This window comes from Nasonia vitripennis, chromosome 3 (genome assembly GCF_009193385.2).
Source record: "Nasonia vitripennis strain AsymCx chromosome 3, Nvit_psr_1.1, whole genome shotgun sequence".
NCBI lineage: Eukaryota > Metazoa > Arthropoda > Insecta > Hymenoptera > Pteromalidae > Nasonia > Nasonia vitripennis.
The window spans coordinates 24,231,220-24,246,894 of record NC_045759.1 but is presented as its reverse complement, the minus strand read 5'-3'; the positions used below and the strand labels follow the sequence as shown (position 1 = coordinate 24,246,894).

Below are 15,675 nucleotides of genomic sequence, written 5' to 3'. Positions count from 1 at the left end.
TAACTGTTGAAAAATACGAAAGAAAAATATACGCACTTTCTAAAAGGATACTTAGGCATAATATTGACTTAGAAAATAAATACGTGAAAAGTTATTGTATAATTATATATTACGCATGTGAAATGATAATTTAATATCTGTATATTTTGCACAAACAATAAATATCTTAATTCTTACATAAATGAAAATACAATATAATAATCACAATAAAATGTGTTAAATTGTGAATTGTTCTTGATATTTATTACTAATGCACATGATATTATTCTTTTAAAAATTTTCATCCTCCAAAAATAAAATCACAATATTTTAGTGATTTGTGCATTAAAAAAATACAACACTTTTTAGGTAAGTATACGTTTATAAACGTAAAAAGTTGGCAAGGAATGCATGCATTTATACTGTACAAATTACAGAATTTGTCAATGATCGAATAATTATAAAAGATAATGTCGTTTTATTGGTATAATGATAAAATATTCGATTCCAAGATATTCTTCCTTTATTCTCATCACGATAATGGCATAGCGCTGCAATCAGTCATCTATCCTAATTACTAAATATCTCTTTGCAGCACGTAGTTAATTCACGTGGATAATATTATTGTACCACTAATATCACATGAATAGACGTTTTCTGAAATTTTTTTTTTATTTATACTTTGCGGGAAAGGCATTCAACATTTGAGCATTATAGTTCTTTACATTAATTTAATTCGTATCAATGTATTTTTCAACGAAGTCGATTTAACAATTTTAAAACTTTTATCGGTAATAAAAACAAATCATGCGGCGTGAGTGCGGTAAAATCGTGGTGTATATAATAATAAGACTCTGAATTAATTCCGAGTTAAAACGTTTTTGACACGGTTCATCCGTGAATGTTCATTAATTATATACATATGTACAGATATTCCAGCAAAATTTTCAATTCGTTTTAGCTACTAGTAGTATTGTAGGAAGGTCTTCCCGCCAGCTCCAGCAGGTAACGGTCCGGATGATCCAGCCATTCGGCAGTGCTCAGCTTCACGACTCTCTGTTTTTCTGCCTCTTTTACCTGCCACTTCTTTATCTCCAACTGTTTTTCTCTATAAATCGTCGAATCCAGTTAATCGCAAGCTATTCACTTTTTTTCACAAAATATAATGAAATGTCACCTTATACACTCACCTAGATTTAGCATCACCGCATCCCCAAACCTCGAGACTGGCCAGTTGATAAGGAACCCCAGCGAACGTTACCTCATTAAACGCTTGATCTACGATTACGCACGGATTTCTGGGGTCTGCTCCAGCTCTCAGGCCCTGCGGATACCCTCTGATACTTGTGTTCAAGTACAACAACTTTGTACCTTTTTCCACCACCTTATAATTAGGCAACAATTCGATGACCATTGAATCCTCGTTACCCCAATAAAGATGCGACTCGCGCCACTCGACCGCTGAACAAACGCAATAAGTAGGGTATTGGCGACGGTCGTCTGTATTGCTGACCCCGCGAATGAAAAGCAGAGTGGGACCCTTGTAGCCAAGTACGTGGTGCAGGAATCTGTTTGAACCTGCGCCATGCTGGTTGGTGTTGTAGAGCAAAGTCCAGTGACGCGGGCAGACTACTCCGGACATTTTTGTGATCAGGGCTTGCATACCATCTTGATGAGGCTCCTCTTCGATCTGAATAAAAACAATACAACTTGAGGACGGGGAAAAATTAGGTCGTGGGACTTGTTCCTTGGAACAAGCGATTATGAATCAAGTGTCGTATTTTTCGTTTCTTCTGTTGCTTTGTTGTGTTTTTTAACAAGTTTATTTTTTACTTTTTTAACTTTTCAAATGTTATGTATTCTGAACTCTCTCTCTCTCACTCTCATATCTGTTAAAGCATTACATACTTTTCATGCCTTAATTTCATTTCAGAGATTAATCACCTGGCAGTTTGTGGTGCAAGTAAAAATTTACTGTTAGTTTGGTGTGGGGCAAGTGTGGCATGCAATTAAATTTTTTACAACAAACCCAAAAAATCCAAATGACTCCTTGTCACCAGGCAGTTAAGTATCTAGATACAAACGGCCCTTATAGACGACCAGCTTAGCAGCTCCCTACACTTTACATGGGTTGTTTGAAAGCATTTTTAAACAAGCTATGAGTCATTTTTTATTGGTTGTATTATTTTAATGTTACATTTTTTTTAGTCAAGGTGATACTACTCATGAGGTTTATGCAAATTAGTTCATAATTGTTGATTATCAGTGACTATTATGCTAATTTGGTTAAATATACACTGCTAATGATCAACTTGTAAATGCAAAATTTTGTTATCATGGTAACAATGAAAAACTGAACAATAAATATAAATCATGAAATAATGATAAAATTCCAATGCTTACCTTTGTATAACAACTGGGTAAAGTAGTTGCTAGAAGCCACACATGACTAATTGGTAGAAGCGCCTCTGAGAAATCAACATTGTCTGGCTGGTCTAGTATGGGAGTGGATGGTATCATATGGGGTCCAGATTGCTCACTGGACATTAAGCTTTTGCCGCTGCGATAAGCAGTAGTAAGTATGTGTATAACGTATCTGTGCATTCCATGCACAATGCGGGGGCAATTTTGCCAGAGCCAGTTACTAACAAAACTGACCGATAAAGTATCTTTGCCATGAAACTGAAATTCGACCCAGGAAATTAGTTTTCTACTCACAGCTCACACTTCTGGTGCAAAACAGTTTAAAATAGAGTTATACTAACGCAGGCAGTAACAACAGCAGACACCGTGTTGAACAACTGCATGCACGAACCACCGCCGCTGTTTCCAGTCATTGCCAGTCTGTAGGAAACCATAAGTAACTCTCTTAGGCCATTAGGAGTAATTTCGTTGCCATCCTTATTGTCGGCAAACATTTTGACATAGTTCTCCAGCACTGTCTGGTCATTCATAATAGCGAGAAACTTTTCAGCCTGCTGCTTAAATGCTGACTGGCCCAAATGAGCTGTTGTGGCTCTTGAAGATGCATGTAAGTACGCAAATAATCTGTCAGCCACCTCGGGATAGTGTGGGAACAGATATTTTTGAAAAACCGTCTTTGTTATGCCATTGACTGCCTCTTCCTTTTGCGAAATTTCTGTAAGTATCTGCAAAGAAGAGAACCGACGATGATCAGTTGTTCAAAAAAATCGCAACCGACATGTCAGAGTGCTCGAAATCGCGCCCCCTCGAGCACTTCCCCGCAAACGGAAGTGTCAGCTCCGATATACTTACGGAATCGGGCTTCGGAAGGATGCCAGTTGATATGGGGAGAATGAAAACATACCTTGGCGAGCCTGTCGATGGGCAGAAATTGGGTGTGCGAGTTGTTCTGAATATCGGCACCGGACGAGCTCCTGGACATGTTGGGCTGCTGCTGTTGCTGGCTGTTCGGGCCAGCCACCGCCTGGGACTTGCTGGCATCGTGCGCAGCAGCGAGCGCCTTGCCGGTCTTCTTGACGGCACCGTTGCCGTTGCGAGCCACTTGATTGCCCATTGTAAGTATCTACCGCTCGCTGCAGTGCACCGCCTCCGTCACGCGCGCGCGTCTCGACCTCGAGCTCCTAACCTCCTAGTGCAGCGCGTTTCGCGGCTCTCTCTCTCTCTCTCTCTCTCTCTCTCTCTCTACTCTTCCTCGCGCGGCGTATATTTTTAAGTATCTAGGCGCGCCAGCAGACTTTTTGAGGACAAGAGTGACACCGACGGTATCAGCTTGTTTCCCATGCGGAGCTGGTGGAGCAGCAGCTCTCCGCGCGACGACGACGCAGCGGCTGCAGCAGCAGCAGCGAAAGAACCAGCTCGTGTGTGTGTGTGTGCGTGTGTGTGCAGCGTGCACTGCGTGCAGTGCTGCTGTGCTGTGCATCAAAATATAAGAATCAGATTCGGAACAGGCCGACAACTTTCGGGGCGCAAACTTTGTCGTTTGAATCGCCCCTTGCAGAGCTTTTGGAGCAACGAAGATATGCGAGTTAGCCGCGGTTCGGAGCTTGTGTTGGAGTTTTGTATGCTCCGATTTTTTCCTGCAAAAATTCCCGTTAAATGTTTTTTCTGCGAAAGAATCGTGGCGAAACACGGCGTATTTTTGGAAAAAATTAAGTATAGCTGCGACGTGTTTTCTATTATATTAAATTATATTAAATAATAGAAAATTGTATTATGTTGTATTGAATGTGCATGAAAAATGAGAATACATATATTGTTATTCTCAGAATACAAAAGATTCGGTCTTGCTTTTATATTATTGAGTATACTGTCCGGAATAGTTTTTTTATGCCTTTTGTTCGCCCTTTGTACACCCTCTTATTCGCGAGAATAAAGAAGGCTTTTTTTCTGCCGGTTATTGAATTTGAACGAAATTGAAATGAAGAGGGAAAGTAAAGAAAAATCAACTGACAGCTAATTATTTTACAAGTAAAGTGTACAATTTCGTCAAAGCTCTACTTTGTAGATCAATAAAATACATTTCTACAAAAACATTCGTTTTTACAGTTTTCTCAAATTGTATTTAAAAATCAAATAACGCGCGGTCTTGAGATCTAGTGGTTTTAGAATTTTAGGGATATTTAAAAGACATTGTTTACTGTTCGTGTACTATATGTATATAAACACACGGCGACCTTCGAGAGTCGGTTAGAGCTCACCGTGCGTTCCAGCTTGTGTTTTGTACACGGCTTCGTGGTAGATAGAAAGAGTCTTAGTTAAGGATAATTATCGTTATAAAGAGCTGCGAAGATGGCGGATCCGCAAAGAAATCGACTGAACAGCATCGTTATCACCGGCAGTGACATGAACCACAGGACGTTCGGTGAAGAGGAGTTGTGGAACTCCTTGCAGTCGACAGTTTTAGCAGGAAATCTGACTATGAACGACGCTTTGGACGTTAAAAACGTTGAACAAATAAAAGATCTGACCACTGTAGACGAGGAAAGCCTGTCGGAGGATAAGGGAGATCGTACGCAATACGAAGATATCCTGAATATGAACATCTGTGCAATAGGATCTGATGATGAGGCATTTTTTGACTGCCCAAGCTATTCTCCGAGATACTCTCCCAGAAAGTAAGTCAAAATTAATAATCTTCGATTCGTTTTACTATCTTTATTCGAATACATTCTGCAATGAGTATGACACGAGTATGATTTTCAGATTGAAATCGCCTACTCTCGGTGCTAGCTTCAAATATTCTCCAAAGTACTCTCCGATGAAGTGAGTCAGAATTCGAATCTTTGACACGTTCAACAATCTTATTTTGCCACATGTCACATAAACTTCAAATCATTTCAGATCCAAGCTCTCGCCTTCTAGCGCTAATTACGGAAACTTTTTAACGACCGATTCGGCGAGCGAGATAAAGGAAACTTCAACGTCTGACGGTGGATTGGACGAGCGCACTGGTTTCTTGCTGGCTCAGATAGTGGACGATTTTAACAATATAAGAAGCGAGGCTCAGTCGACTCCGAATTTGGATCAGGACATCAGTGAAGATTTCAGTGTTTTCAAAAGAAATATTTCGAAAAATAGTGAACACTGCAAGGACAGTAAAAGAAAGCTCAGCTTTGCCAGCGAAGAACCTGCGGCGAGAGAGAAAGCAGCCAAGGCTAAGAGCAAGAAAGGGGTTAATTCGCCGGTCGAATGGAAGCCCGCCAGACGGGTAGCGAGAATGAAGGAGTTTTTCGAGAACAAGAGCAGAAGCGCCGAAGAATCTCGGAACAATCAAACGTCGAGAACATCCAGTTGCGCGAAAAAGTCATTCATACCGAAGTTGTCGACTTCCTCGTCAAGAGTCTTTAGCAGCAGCACCAGGATCGCACCAAAGTTGATGAAAACTCGGTTTCATTCGAGAAGCCCAAGCTACAAGATTATCTCCGTACCGAAGTTGGTCATCACGCCGGTCCGAAGGTCGATCGCTTCGCCTGCGAGCAAAAGCGGCAGCCGCTCGTTGAGAGCGTCGTCGTGCTCCGAGTACCCGCCCGAGTCCTCGGAAACTAACTATTCCCAGCGCTCGAGAAGTCATTCGGCTAGCGAAATCGAGTCTAATGCGTCGGCAGGTGCCAATAACTCTACCAAGCTGATCAACTCGAGCAGACTTCGAAATACGACGAGGGCCTACTATTTCATCACCAACCGAAAGTCTACTCTTCACAGGAATTCCCCCAAAGGACAGTCGGTGATTTCCAAAAGAAGATCGGTTGGCGTAGCGGCTAAATCGAAATCGCCAATAAAGCCGGTGCGCGAGTTGCGGAAAGTCTTCAGTCCATCGTCCAAGCCCACTGGTCAGTACAGATCTTACCTATAATCTCACTGTGTTGTTCGAATTGGCGATTTCACCTTGTTTATTTTTCAGTTATCAATCAAACCAAGTCTATAAGAAGCAAACTAATTTAAGAAAGCACGAGTACTTTGAATATATAGTTTATTAGTGTAAGAAAGTGTGTACCGTTTCGACTTTTGTAATTTTTTGAGAATATAAATAAGCACGACTATAAAAACTCTTTATTGAAAGTTGTTGCTCTTTACCCGTGTTCAAATTGAAAAAAGTCTCGTCTTTTCGAAAGCTGGCGCGGCTGTTATGGCCTGCCTAATGCCGCTTATTGTCATCGATATCGAACGAGTATGCATTTACTTTTCCTGTAATGCGTTCAATTCTATATCGATTAACAGACTGCATACTGTGTACATCGATAAGAACGTTGTTTGTAAACACGGCAAAGGTGAAGAAAATCAAGGAAACAAAATAATTTAATTCGGGTATCTCGACACACGATATAATGATAAATTCAATAATGAATTCACTCTTCGCGGTATATCTTCATTGATCTGGCAAATATCATCAGCAACTTACTAATTATATTATTATACTTACAACTCAAAATATTTCATTGACGTATAACATTATGACTATTGTCTAGGTGTAGGAGGAATCGACGACGCATAAGCTATACAATCGAATACTTATATTCAGTCATTTTAATTTATCTTATTGACGCTAAAACCGTTATGTAGGACATTGAAGATTTCATTATCTAAAAACATAATGCCGTGATACGCATCAAAGAGGCGTGAGAAATTTGGAATTTTTAATTTATTTTGCCGATAATACTCACGCTTCCGAAATTTTCAATATTCAGCACAAATAAACCTCCAGCTGTAAACTGACAGGGATTCAAGCTTCTGTGTATTATTAATTGAATCAACTTTCTTGCGTTCAGAGGCAAATTATACCATTCAGAAAAATATCTGCTTTCACAATAATTCGGTTAGAATTTTTATTTTAGTTAACAATATACATGTATTGCATATACGTACGCCGAGTTCATGACGTTGACGCTTTTATCGTGTATTTTTTGCCCTGGAACACTGTTAAAAAACAGATGGAAAGAAAAGGCAATGTATAATATGGACAATCTAATGATTTGATTCGTGTCATCTAGATTTATAACTATCTGTAAGATATAAAAATCATCGTAAAAATATTGAAATCGCTGTTACATCGCTATATTATATAGAGGACAAACGAGAAACGTTGGTTTCAGCAAATCATCGTTCTAAAATTAAAAGGATTCCAAGAACATAATGTTCTGCGTACGTACGTCGACGAATGAGTTTTGATCCACCATATGCATTATAGTGCAAATTTAAAAAAACAAGTCTTACAAATACAAAAAGTAGACCTTAAGTCTTTTATAGCACAATGTGGCTAAAATCCGCTGTTAAGTAACGCCTATCTCTGACTAAAGTAGTCCGTGAGGTTAGATAAACACGGTGCAAGTAAGGACTACTTTAGTCCCGAATAGGCGAGACTTGCGAATTTTAGCTATAAAATTTTATACGATACTCTTGACTTAAATGTTTCGATGGTGTGAAAAAAAACCATTTAAGTCACACGTATCGTAATATACTATTAGTCAAAAAGCCACCAAACTTTGCTTTGACATCATTTTATTTGTCATCTGTTCGTAAGCAAAATATATCATAGTACTCACATCAACTGCAGCAAGTACAATAACAGCTAAGTTTAAGCCCAATACCAGAAGATAGCAAAGAGCATATGTATTTTCAATCAAAACCGCGAATCTATAAAAGAATATGTCATTTTAATTCTATCGTATGATTTTGAGTTGGAGATTTGAAGACGATTCGAAGTCTTTTTTTTTTTTTTTTTAATAAATTTTACTCAACTCTATAGAATCTTGATGTAAGGTAATCGCTTCGTTGAGCAATTTATGCATTAGTATATCGGTTCTATCGGGCTCAAGATTTATTCTATTGCTATTTGTTTTTACCGCTTCTTTTAGCCGATGTCTACATTTAATGTAATATTTTTGTGTTAGATAAAAATGAATAAAATTCTTATAATTACTATTATTAACCTTACTAAATCAAACTTACTCAACGATGTCAAAGAGACCGCAGAGATGTTGACAGCACGCGGCATACATGGTGTCAATACTGATATAAACCAATACAGAAATAGTAAAGCAAATTGTTCCGTGTACCATCAACTGATAATAGTAAAATTCAGTATCAATGAAATATTCTATAAAGTAAGGAAATGTTTTTCTGCGAGATTCATTGAGAGGTAATGCGATGTCCAAAATAATTGGTACAAGTACGGGTGAGGCAGTGTATACCACTAAAGCAACATAAGACGCGCCTGTTGAAAAATATTATGAAAGTTTATTTTTCGTCCATCAATCCGTTTTAAGTTATTTGTACTAAAATAATTCCTTAAATACTATTCGTTGTTTTTTAGTTTCAAAATTTTTTATGCCAATCAAATTTTATTATTTACCCATGTAGAATTTGCTTAGAAACTGACTTTCGCTCGCCGATTGTTCTAATATTTGTCGTTCTCTTTTATTTGTGATTGTATCCCAATGTCCCTGGATTTGTTCGTATAAAAATTGAAGCTGTATAATAAAAAGTAAGCAAATGCATGTATTATTTCTTTCTTATTATCACGTAGAACTAAATATAAGGTAACGATTTTATATCTCTGAATTATAAAATTACAGCTGCTTGGGCCTTTATTGTCGTAAGATATTTACAGATACAGCCAGAAAAGTATGCTATAGAACCAATCAGCTCTAGTACAATATCTATATCATTACCGAGCTCTTCGTAAAGACGTATGCCCTGATTATTGAAATTATTATAAATCGAATTATTAAATATTTTTTTACAAAAACAATAGGTCCGAGAACTGTCGGTTATTTTGTTACTCGAACAGTATGCTTACTTGAAGAATCATGAAAGTTGTTAACAGAGCAGTAATGAAAAAACGTGTGATTCTTTTTTTGTGAATATTTTCATGCGGCCACAATCCTATGAGTTTCACTGAATTTTTATACGTCCTATAATAATCACTTTCAAAAATTTTCAGCGTTTTACTCTCTGACATTCTGTCAAGAAAAACGTAGACCGCGCGTATAATATAATATATTATTTTATCTCTTCTGAATATCCGTGTTGTGTAAGCTAGCAAAAAAATTTGTGGTGTATATAAGTATAAAGGAAAAAGGTCGGCTCGAGCGGAAGCAATTTTCATACACAATAATATAAGTGACTCCATCAATATCATTTATAATGTAAATGTGCCTATTCAAGATATATGGATTTCTCTCTGGTCTTTCTCTCAGATTCAGTCGAATCGATACATTTTTTCATCTTTTATTTATATCGTTAGCAAAAGGCATTTTATGGTGGACGGTCAAGCATGCATGCAACTCTATAGCAGAGGAGCGATTATTGTAAAAAGAAATTGCTGAGAAAATAAAAAAAAAAACATAGGTAATTACATAAATGTAAAACACGCTTGTATATGCACGTGTCTTTATTTATTTATTTTATTTCTATTTTATTTCTCTTTTTACTTCAAATTATAATCATGTTAAATTTTTCAACAGTTTTGATGATTTAAAAAAAAGAATTATCAAGATTATTTAAGATAGTGCGCGATTGAATTCTTGATTTCATATAGTACTTTTGAATATGACTCAGCTCTCAACTTAATAAGAAAATTATTTATTCGATATAAAATTAAGCCCCAAAAGTGGAAAAATTATCAATCAAGAGTAACGGAAGTTGGCATATTCAGCTCAAGATAGTCCACTCGAGCGTTTATCGCAGAAACGCGACGCAGTTGCTCTTTATTGCGCGACGATGATACATCCGAGCATCGTCATCGTGCAGTATGTACGTGCATGTGTGCAGCTCGTCGGTAACGAGAAACGTGTTTTTTTTTTTTTTATCCTAATCTTATATGTGCCTTTACAGACACACGTCCATTTTATTAATAATACAAAGTATACAATTTCCTCTAGTCATTCAATTACAGATTTACCATTTTCTTTTGGTGTGACGTCTTAAAGCGTTGACGAAGATTAAAGAATGACGCAACAGCGAGTGTTCTGGCTTTGTCATATTTTCAAATTTATTTACAACAATCTTGAATAAATGATTCAAATTGAAACGATCACAGTTATTATCTCTCGTATAAATCAATACAGCATTATAATTTTTAAATATTCGCACCACTCGATCAACTGGCAGATCTTAAAAAACAATATCAAGTATATTTGAAAAAAAAAAAAAAAAAAAAAAAAAAACTAATCAGCAGTTGTTGAGGATGGCTCAGTTCCAAAGTATCTATCGCCAAAGTTGCCGATGCCTGGCAGTACATAGAACTTTTCATTTATTTCCGGATCGAGTGCAGAAGTCACTATTTTTACCTCGGGAAAGGCATAAGCTATCGAGTGCACTCCCGACTCGGCCATAAGCAGGGAAACCAGCATTATGTTGTCCTCCGCCACGTCGTGGTCGAGGAGCACCCTTATGGCCATCATTGCCGCGGCACCGGTCGCCACGGTCGCGTCCATCAGAATTACTCTGTAGTCTTTGATGTCCTTGGGCAGACGGAGATAATACAATTCCGGCTCTCCGGTCTGCAGATTCGTCTGGATCAAAATTTTGCCGATTCTTATGTCCTTGCAGACGTCTCTCACGGCCTGCTCCATTGTCTCACCGGCTCTCAGGATCGAGACGCCGCAAATTTTGTCCGAGGCGCTTCTCTTGCCGCTGTATTGAACCCCTTGCGGGGTCTCGACCGTGATCTCCTTGAATGGCAGCAAAGACAGCGCGTATTCTATCACCAGACGAATCAGGCGCTTTGAGTAGAATATAAATTCATCTCTGTGTGTGTTTTTGTTACGTATGAAAGTATGCAAGCCCTTGACTTGGGGCGTGTCGGGAAGTAAGTACAATGAGTTGGGAAGTGGCTGGCCGATGTACGAATGGGCCAACTTTTCTCTCAGCTTGAAGCCTCTCAACTGCAGTTGCGTATGGACATGCTGAACGATTAATTCTATAGCTACTTCATTGTCACCTCCGCGAGGAACAATTATGTCTGCATGCACCATCGAGGGGGCAATGTAATAATAAAAGGAAGGTTTTACCATTGTACTGTACTGTTTTAAAACTCCATCTAGATCTCTGCCTCTCTGGGATATGTCCCTCCTCAGTCTCCGAGCCAATCTTACATCTGCATCGGTGTCAACAAAAACTTTCATGTCACACATTTTCAGCACTTCCGCATTGTAAAAAGTCAATATACCCTCAAATATAATAACATTTGCACCGTACATCATTTTGGTTCTAGTTTCTCTGCTATGCGTTACAAAATTGTAAATAGGTACTTCCACTTTTCTTCCTTCTTTGAGACGCTGCAAAGTAACTCTTAGCAACTCAAAGTCAAAGGCATCTGGGTGGTCAAAGTTATACTCATTACGGGCTGCCATGTCGTGCTGCTTTTCGTTCAAAACTTTGTAAAAGGAGTCCATACTGAGCAATGTAACCCATGGTACATCAAGAGATTCAATAATTTTAGTAGCTACAGTAGTCTTGCCGGATGCACTGCCACCGCAAATTCCAATTACAAAAGGTTCAACCTGTTGTCCAGCAGAGTTGTACCATGGTGGCCTTCCAGCAGTGTAAATAGTCCTAGTCTTACTCTGAAGTATTGACTCTGCAGCAGTCTTTTTATTAGATTGTGAGCAGCTAGTTGTTCTTTGTCTGCGAGAGTGAGGTGACTTTTGAGATCCAGTGGATGGAGGTCTTGGAGAAGGTGGTGCTGGAGTTGGTGTGCCCATGTCTCTGCGATATTCCTCTGATAGTTCGTCAGAGAAGAATATTTCTCGATCCTCTAGACATTGATCACAGTCATCACTCTCAGAGCTTGCAGAACTTGGAGGGTCATAGTGCTGGACCTTTGCTGCCATAATTGTAATATAAGTACTTTCAATTCGACTTCTACTCTCTGGAGGAGTTTTATAGAGGAGGGTTTTATAGAGCTCACCAATATCAACTTGATAGTAGAGATTCTTTCTTCTTCACTTGCAATACTGATAATAATTAAAAATGTTCATTAGTAAGCGTACATGTTTAAGATAGTGGTATAAAAGTTTATTTTTGCAAACTCACTGGTACAAGTGAAGATAGTGGTAGTATGTAAGTACTCATCCCATGCCAGGCATGTAAATTCAAACATAAATTCTGTTCTCTTTGATAAATACTGTAAGTTAGGAGCCCAGGTAGTATGCAGACCTGCAACAAATAACAGTAAAATGCTGAAATTAGTTAAAATTACATTGGTTGTATCGTACAGACTGGTCTGCAAGATCTAGATTAACCAATAAAAACTTGAGTAATCACTGATAATATCCGACCCAAGCTACTTAAAGTCTAAAAACTAGGAATAGATAAGCAAAAACGAATTGACTCCTCTTAAAAAGTCCCTTATCACCTAAATTTTTTGTGCTTATCTGACCTCTAACGGTATTTGTTTTCAAACAAAGAGCACCTGGAGCCGAAAAAAAAACAACGTGACACTGCTGCACTTGCACGCGCCAAGCAAAAAATTGAAATTTTCTTCGGCCAAAAAGATCGCTAGCTCTCGGCACGTTTATCGATGGCAAATGCGCAGTAGAGCGAAAAAAGGGCTTATTTATATACCGCGACGTGTAAAAACTTGCTCCTCCGAGCTAACCCCCAAAAGCTACGTAATTCTGACTTCGCAAAAACTACTTGCAGATGCGCCACCTGCGAAACTTTCCAAATCGAAGGCCGAAAGCCGAAATTGGTATATGGATGGAACGGCTAAAAAAAAGAGGAGAGAAAAAAGACGCAAATTCGAGCTCCGAATTCGTCGACACGAGGAGCGACGACGTGTTCGAACGCGTGCCACAGTCGGCGAGGAGACAAGCGTAGGTATTTAAAGGGCATTACCCCGAAAATAAGAGAACGCAACGCGAGAGCAGAGTCGCCTCGAACTCACCCCTGTCAGGCGACGAGAGCACGACACCACCTCATATCATCTGCGTGTGAATCGCCCGATCGAAATCTTCTGCTCTGGCTGTATAGGTGCTATACATCCGCACCGCGTGTCCGCTGCTCCGAAACAACGACGCGCGCTGCAAATATAGTATAGTATAGACTATATAGAGGTGCGCGATTCGGAGCAGCTCAAAATGGTGGCGTCGCAGCGAGATAACTGCAGCTCCCGGAAAATCGGCGCGGCAGCAGCCTCTATAGCTCTTGACCTCTCCTGACGATGTGTGCGGAAAGTTCAAGTTCGTTCGCGCGAATACGAAAAAATAGCTGCTTGCTTATCTGTACATTATGTGATAGATAACTCGCGAGAGAATTAGTAGCGCAGCAGATGCTGGCGAGATGATTCTTGTTGAATAATTATAGTCACGAGTCGTTCGCCGTCGCGCCAGGTGCAGCGCGAGAGAAAATTGCTCTACTTAGACCGAATCAAAGTCGCGCGGGTACGGCGGGCGCTCATTCTTACGCATCAGGCAGTTATAGAAGCAAAATCGGAGCCGCGAATTTTCGAGCATAGGCGTGCGGACCAGCTGAGCGTCAGCTGCTGGCTCATGCAAATTTCCCGCCAGAGGGAGATTGGCGACACCATGCAGCGTCGGCATCGCGAATTACTGCACACTCGAGTAGATAATTTTTGCCATGAATTGCCATGATGTCGTCCGGGTCTCGCGCAGGCGCAGCTACCGCGGCATCGGCGAACGCATGCGTCGCGGCCAGATATTGTTGGAGGGGCGTGTAGAAAGGAGGCCATATTGTACAGTTAAATTGAAAGAAAGAAAGGAAAATACAATTCGGCCGAGTGTATAAGCAGCGGCAGCGTCCTCCCCTTGACAATTGGATCTCGTGCTCGGTCTACAGCAGCTCCTAATCGCGGAGCAACAGCCTTCCTCCACGTCTACCGTCTACAGCCTCTGCATTTCGGAGTAGACGTCGCCGTCGTCGTCGTCGTCGACAACCCTGCTGTGTGCCGTGAGCTGTCTCTCTCGCTCCGCCGCATTTTGTATATAAATACAGAGAGAGAGACGGGAGAAGCTCGTCGTGTACGTGCGTGAGAGAGAGAGAGAGAGAGAGAGAGAGAGAGAGAAAGAGAAGAGAAGAGAGAGAACTGTGCTGCCGCTGCCAACTTGGTGTGTGTTGTACAGCGCCAGGGGGAGAGAGAGAGAGAGAGACGAGGAGGTTGTTCGCGAGTCGAGAGATCGGTGCACCGTCCGTCCAAGAAGAAGAGGAGAGTTGTGTACCAGAGAGGCAAGTCGTCGGCGCATCTGACAAGCTGAAATGGGCACCCGGGACGACGAGTACGACTATCTCTTCAAAGGTGCGTACCCATCGTCGTCGCTGTCGTCGTCGTCATCGCTCGCTCTTCCTTCCCGTCGCTGCTGCTCGCAGTGCTCGCGCGCGCATTACGTGTCTTTCCTGGCGCTGCTGCTTTTCTTCTTTCTCTCGTCTGCCCCGCCGCCGTAGCTACCTACGTCCGTGCATGTACGCCTTATTGCTCTTCGCTACTCTGTCTCGCCCTCTTATCCTCACGGCCGAGACTATACGCGTGTTGTGGGCCAATCGATCGGAATATTTTTCGCGAATACATCGAAGACGGCGGTGCTACCTACTCGGAGGTAGAGCGAGAGAAGGACGGGCTTTTACAGCCAAGACCAAGTGGAGTCTCGCACGTATCGCGAAAATCCCGAGCGCTCGGGAATCGTTTGACATTGAGGCGCGAGCGAGAGAAAGAGAGAGAAAGACGGAGCCCGCAGTTGCCTCTTCGTGCAGAAAGAGAGAGAGAGAGAGAGACAGACAGAAAGCGCGAGGAGAAGGCACGTCACACACACGCAGACTTGTCAACGTCCGGTCCCTCTCTCTCTCTCTCTCTGGCTCGCTCGCTCGCTCCGCGATGACGACGCTTAATTAATATTCCGACTCGATGCGCGGCTCCGCTTCTTCCGAGAGCTTCCTCGCGAGCAGTCACCCATGCTCCGCGTATATATATAAGCATCTGCTGGCGGCGGGCGGCGTATGTACGCGGCCCCCCTGATATGCGAGGAGAGATCGTGAGAACGCCTCCGACTGTTGATGATGATGATGATGATGATGATGATGAGAGAGGAGGTGGATGATGTCATTGGGAGACTCGTGGCTGGGATGTGCTTGGCTTTTTTGGGCCAAACAGCCGACGACGGCTTCTGCGGCGCAGGCAAATCTGAGCAGCAGCCTTGTTTACAGTCCTGGCTGTTGAGCAATTTTCCGTTCTTTCTTTGTTGTTGATACACTGGATGG

The 15,675-nt window shown here is 41.0% G+C and overlaps 5 protein-coding genes across 13 annotated transcripts in view; 2 read left to right on the top strand and 3 right to left on the bottom strand.

Moving 5' to 3' along the window:
* Positions 1–484: 484 nt before the first annotated feature.
* On the bottom strand, positions 485–3,874 carry LOC100122323. The gene is made up of 5 exons (XM_001605877.6): positions 3,308–3,874; positions 2,745–3,128; positions 2,383–2,661; positions 1,170–1,669; positions 485–1,087 (listed from the first exon to the last, which is right to left on the bottom strand). The coding sequence occupies exons 1-5, from the start codon at positions 3,515–3,517 to the stop codon at positions 937–939; spliced, it is 1,524 nt and encodes a 507-aa protein (XP_001605927.2). The 5' UTR covers positions 3,518–3,874; the 3' UTR covers positions 485–936.
* LOC100679315 lies at positions 3,350–6,516 on the top strand. Its single transcript, XM_003426315.5, has 4 exons — positions 3,350–5,078; positions 5,167–5,226; positions 5,305–6,293; positions 6,365–6,516. Exons 1-4 carry the CDS (start codon positions 4,753–4,755, stop codon positions 6,403–6,405), a joined length of 1,416 nt encoding a protein of 471 aa, XP_003426363.1. The 5' UTR covers positions 3,350–4,752; the 3' UTR covers positions 6,406–6,516.
* Positions 6,517–6,738: 222 nt separating this feature from the next.
* Positions 6,739–9,787, bottom strand: Or156 (odorant receptor 156). Of its 2 annotated transcripts, NM_001190773.1 has the most exons (9): positions 9,260–9,421; positions 9,034–9,156; positions 8,813–8,930; positions 8,410–8,674; positions 8,200–8,322; positions 8,004–8,094; positions 7,327–7,463; positions 7,125–7,257; positions 6,993–7,043 (listed from the first exon to the last, which is right to left on the bottom strand). In NM_001190773.1, exons 1-9 carry the CDS (start codon positions 9,419–9,421, stop codon positions 6,993–6,995), a joined length of 1,203 nt encoding a protein of 400 aa, NP_001177702.1. The 2 variants fall into 2 exon arrangements, with proteins under 2 accessions (XP_031783066.1, NP_001177702.1); XM_031927206.2 differs by lacking the exon at positions 9,034–9,156 and having other exon boundaries at positions 6,739–7,043; positions 9,260–9,787.
* Positions 9,788–10,255: 468 nt separating this feature from the next.
* On the bottom strand, positions 10,256–13,645 carry LOC100122303 (uridine-cytidine kinase 1-like 1). 8 transcript variants are annotated; one of them, XM_032597726.1, is made up of 4 exons: positions 12,878–13,011; positions 12,499–12,621; positions 12,374–12,419; positions 10,256–12,289 (listed from the first exon to the last, which is right to left on the bottom strand). In XM_032597726.1, the coding sequence occupies exon 4, from the start codon at positions 12,165–12,167 to the stop codon at positions 10,629–10,631; it is 1,539 nt and encodes a 512-aa protein (XP_032453617.1). In that variant the 5' UTR covers positions 12,168–12,289; positions 12,374–12,419; positions 12,499–12,621; positions 12,878–13,011; the 3' UTR covers positions 10,256–10,628.
* Positions 13,527–15,675, top strand: part of LOC100117401 (ras-related protein Rab-11A) — a 5,995-nt gene continuing 3,846 nt past the window's right edge. The window contains exon 1 of the mRNA XM_001607007.4: positions 13,527–14,719. Coding sequence (XP_001607057.1) covers positions 14,680–14,719 — 40 coding nt within the window. The 5' untranslated portion in view covers positions 13,527–14,679. The remainder of the gene's footprint in view (positions 14,720–15,675) is intronic.

Coding starts and splice junctions, on each gene's coding strand:
- LOC100122323 (XM_001605877.6), bottom strand. CDS start 3,517: ATGGGCAATCAAGTGGCTCGCAACGGCAACGGTGCCGTCAAGAAGACC. Junction 1,670..2,382: donor TACCCAGTTGTTATACAAAG/GTAAGCATTGGA, acceptor GTTTTTATTCAG/ATCGAAGAGGAGCCTCATCA. Junction 1,088..1,169: donor TGCGGTGATGCTAAATCTAG/GTGAGTGTATAA, acceptor GACGATTTATAG/AGAAAAACAGTTGGAGATAA.
- LOC100679315 (XM_003426315.5), top strand. CDS start 4,753: ATGGCGGATCCGCAAAGAAATCGACTGAACAGCATCGTTATCACCGGC. Junction 5,079..5,166: donor CCGAGATACTCTCCCAGAAA/GTAAGTCAAAAT, acceptor TATGATTTTCAG/ATTGAAATCGCCTACTCTCG. Junction 5,227..5,304: donor CCAAAGTACTCTCCGATGAA/GTGAGTCAGAAT, acceptor AAATCATTTCAG/ATCCAAGCTCTCGCCTTCTA.
- Or156 (XM_031927206.2), bottom strand. CDS start 9,601: ATGATATTGATGGAGTCACTTATATTATTGTGTATGAAAATTGCTTCC. Junction 8,095..8,199: donor TTACATCAAGATTCTATAGA/GTTGAGTAAAAT, acceptor ATTCTTTTATAG/ATTCGCGGTTTTGATTGAAA. Junction 7,044..7,124: donor ATATTGAAAATTTCGGAAGC/GTGAGTATTATC, acceptor TTATGTTTTTAG/ATAATGAAATCTTCAATGTC.
- LOC100122303 (XM_031927191.2), bottom strand. CDS start 12,296: ATGGCAGCAAAGGTCCAGCACTATGACCCTCCAAGTTCTGCAAGCTCT.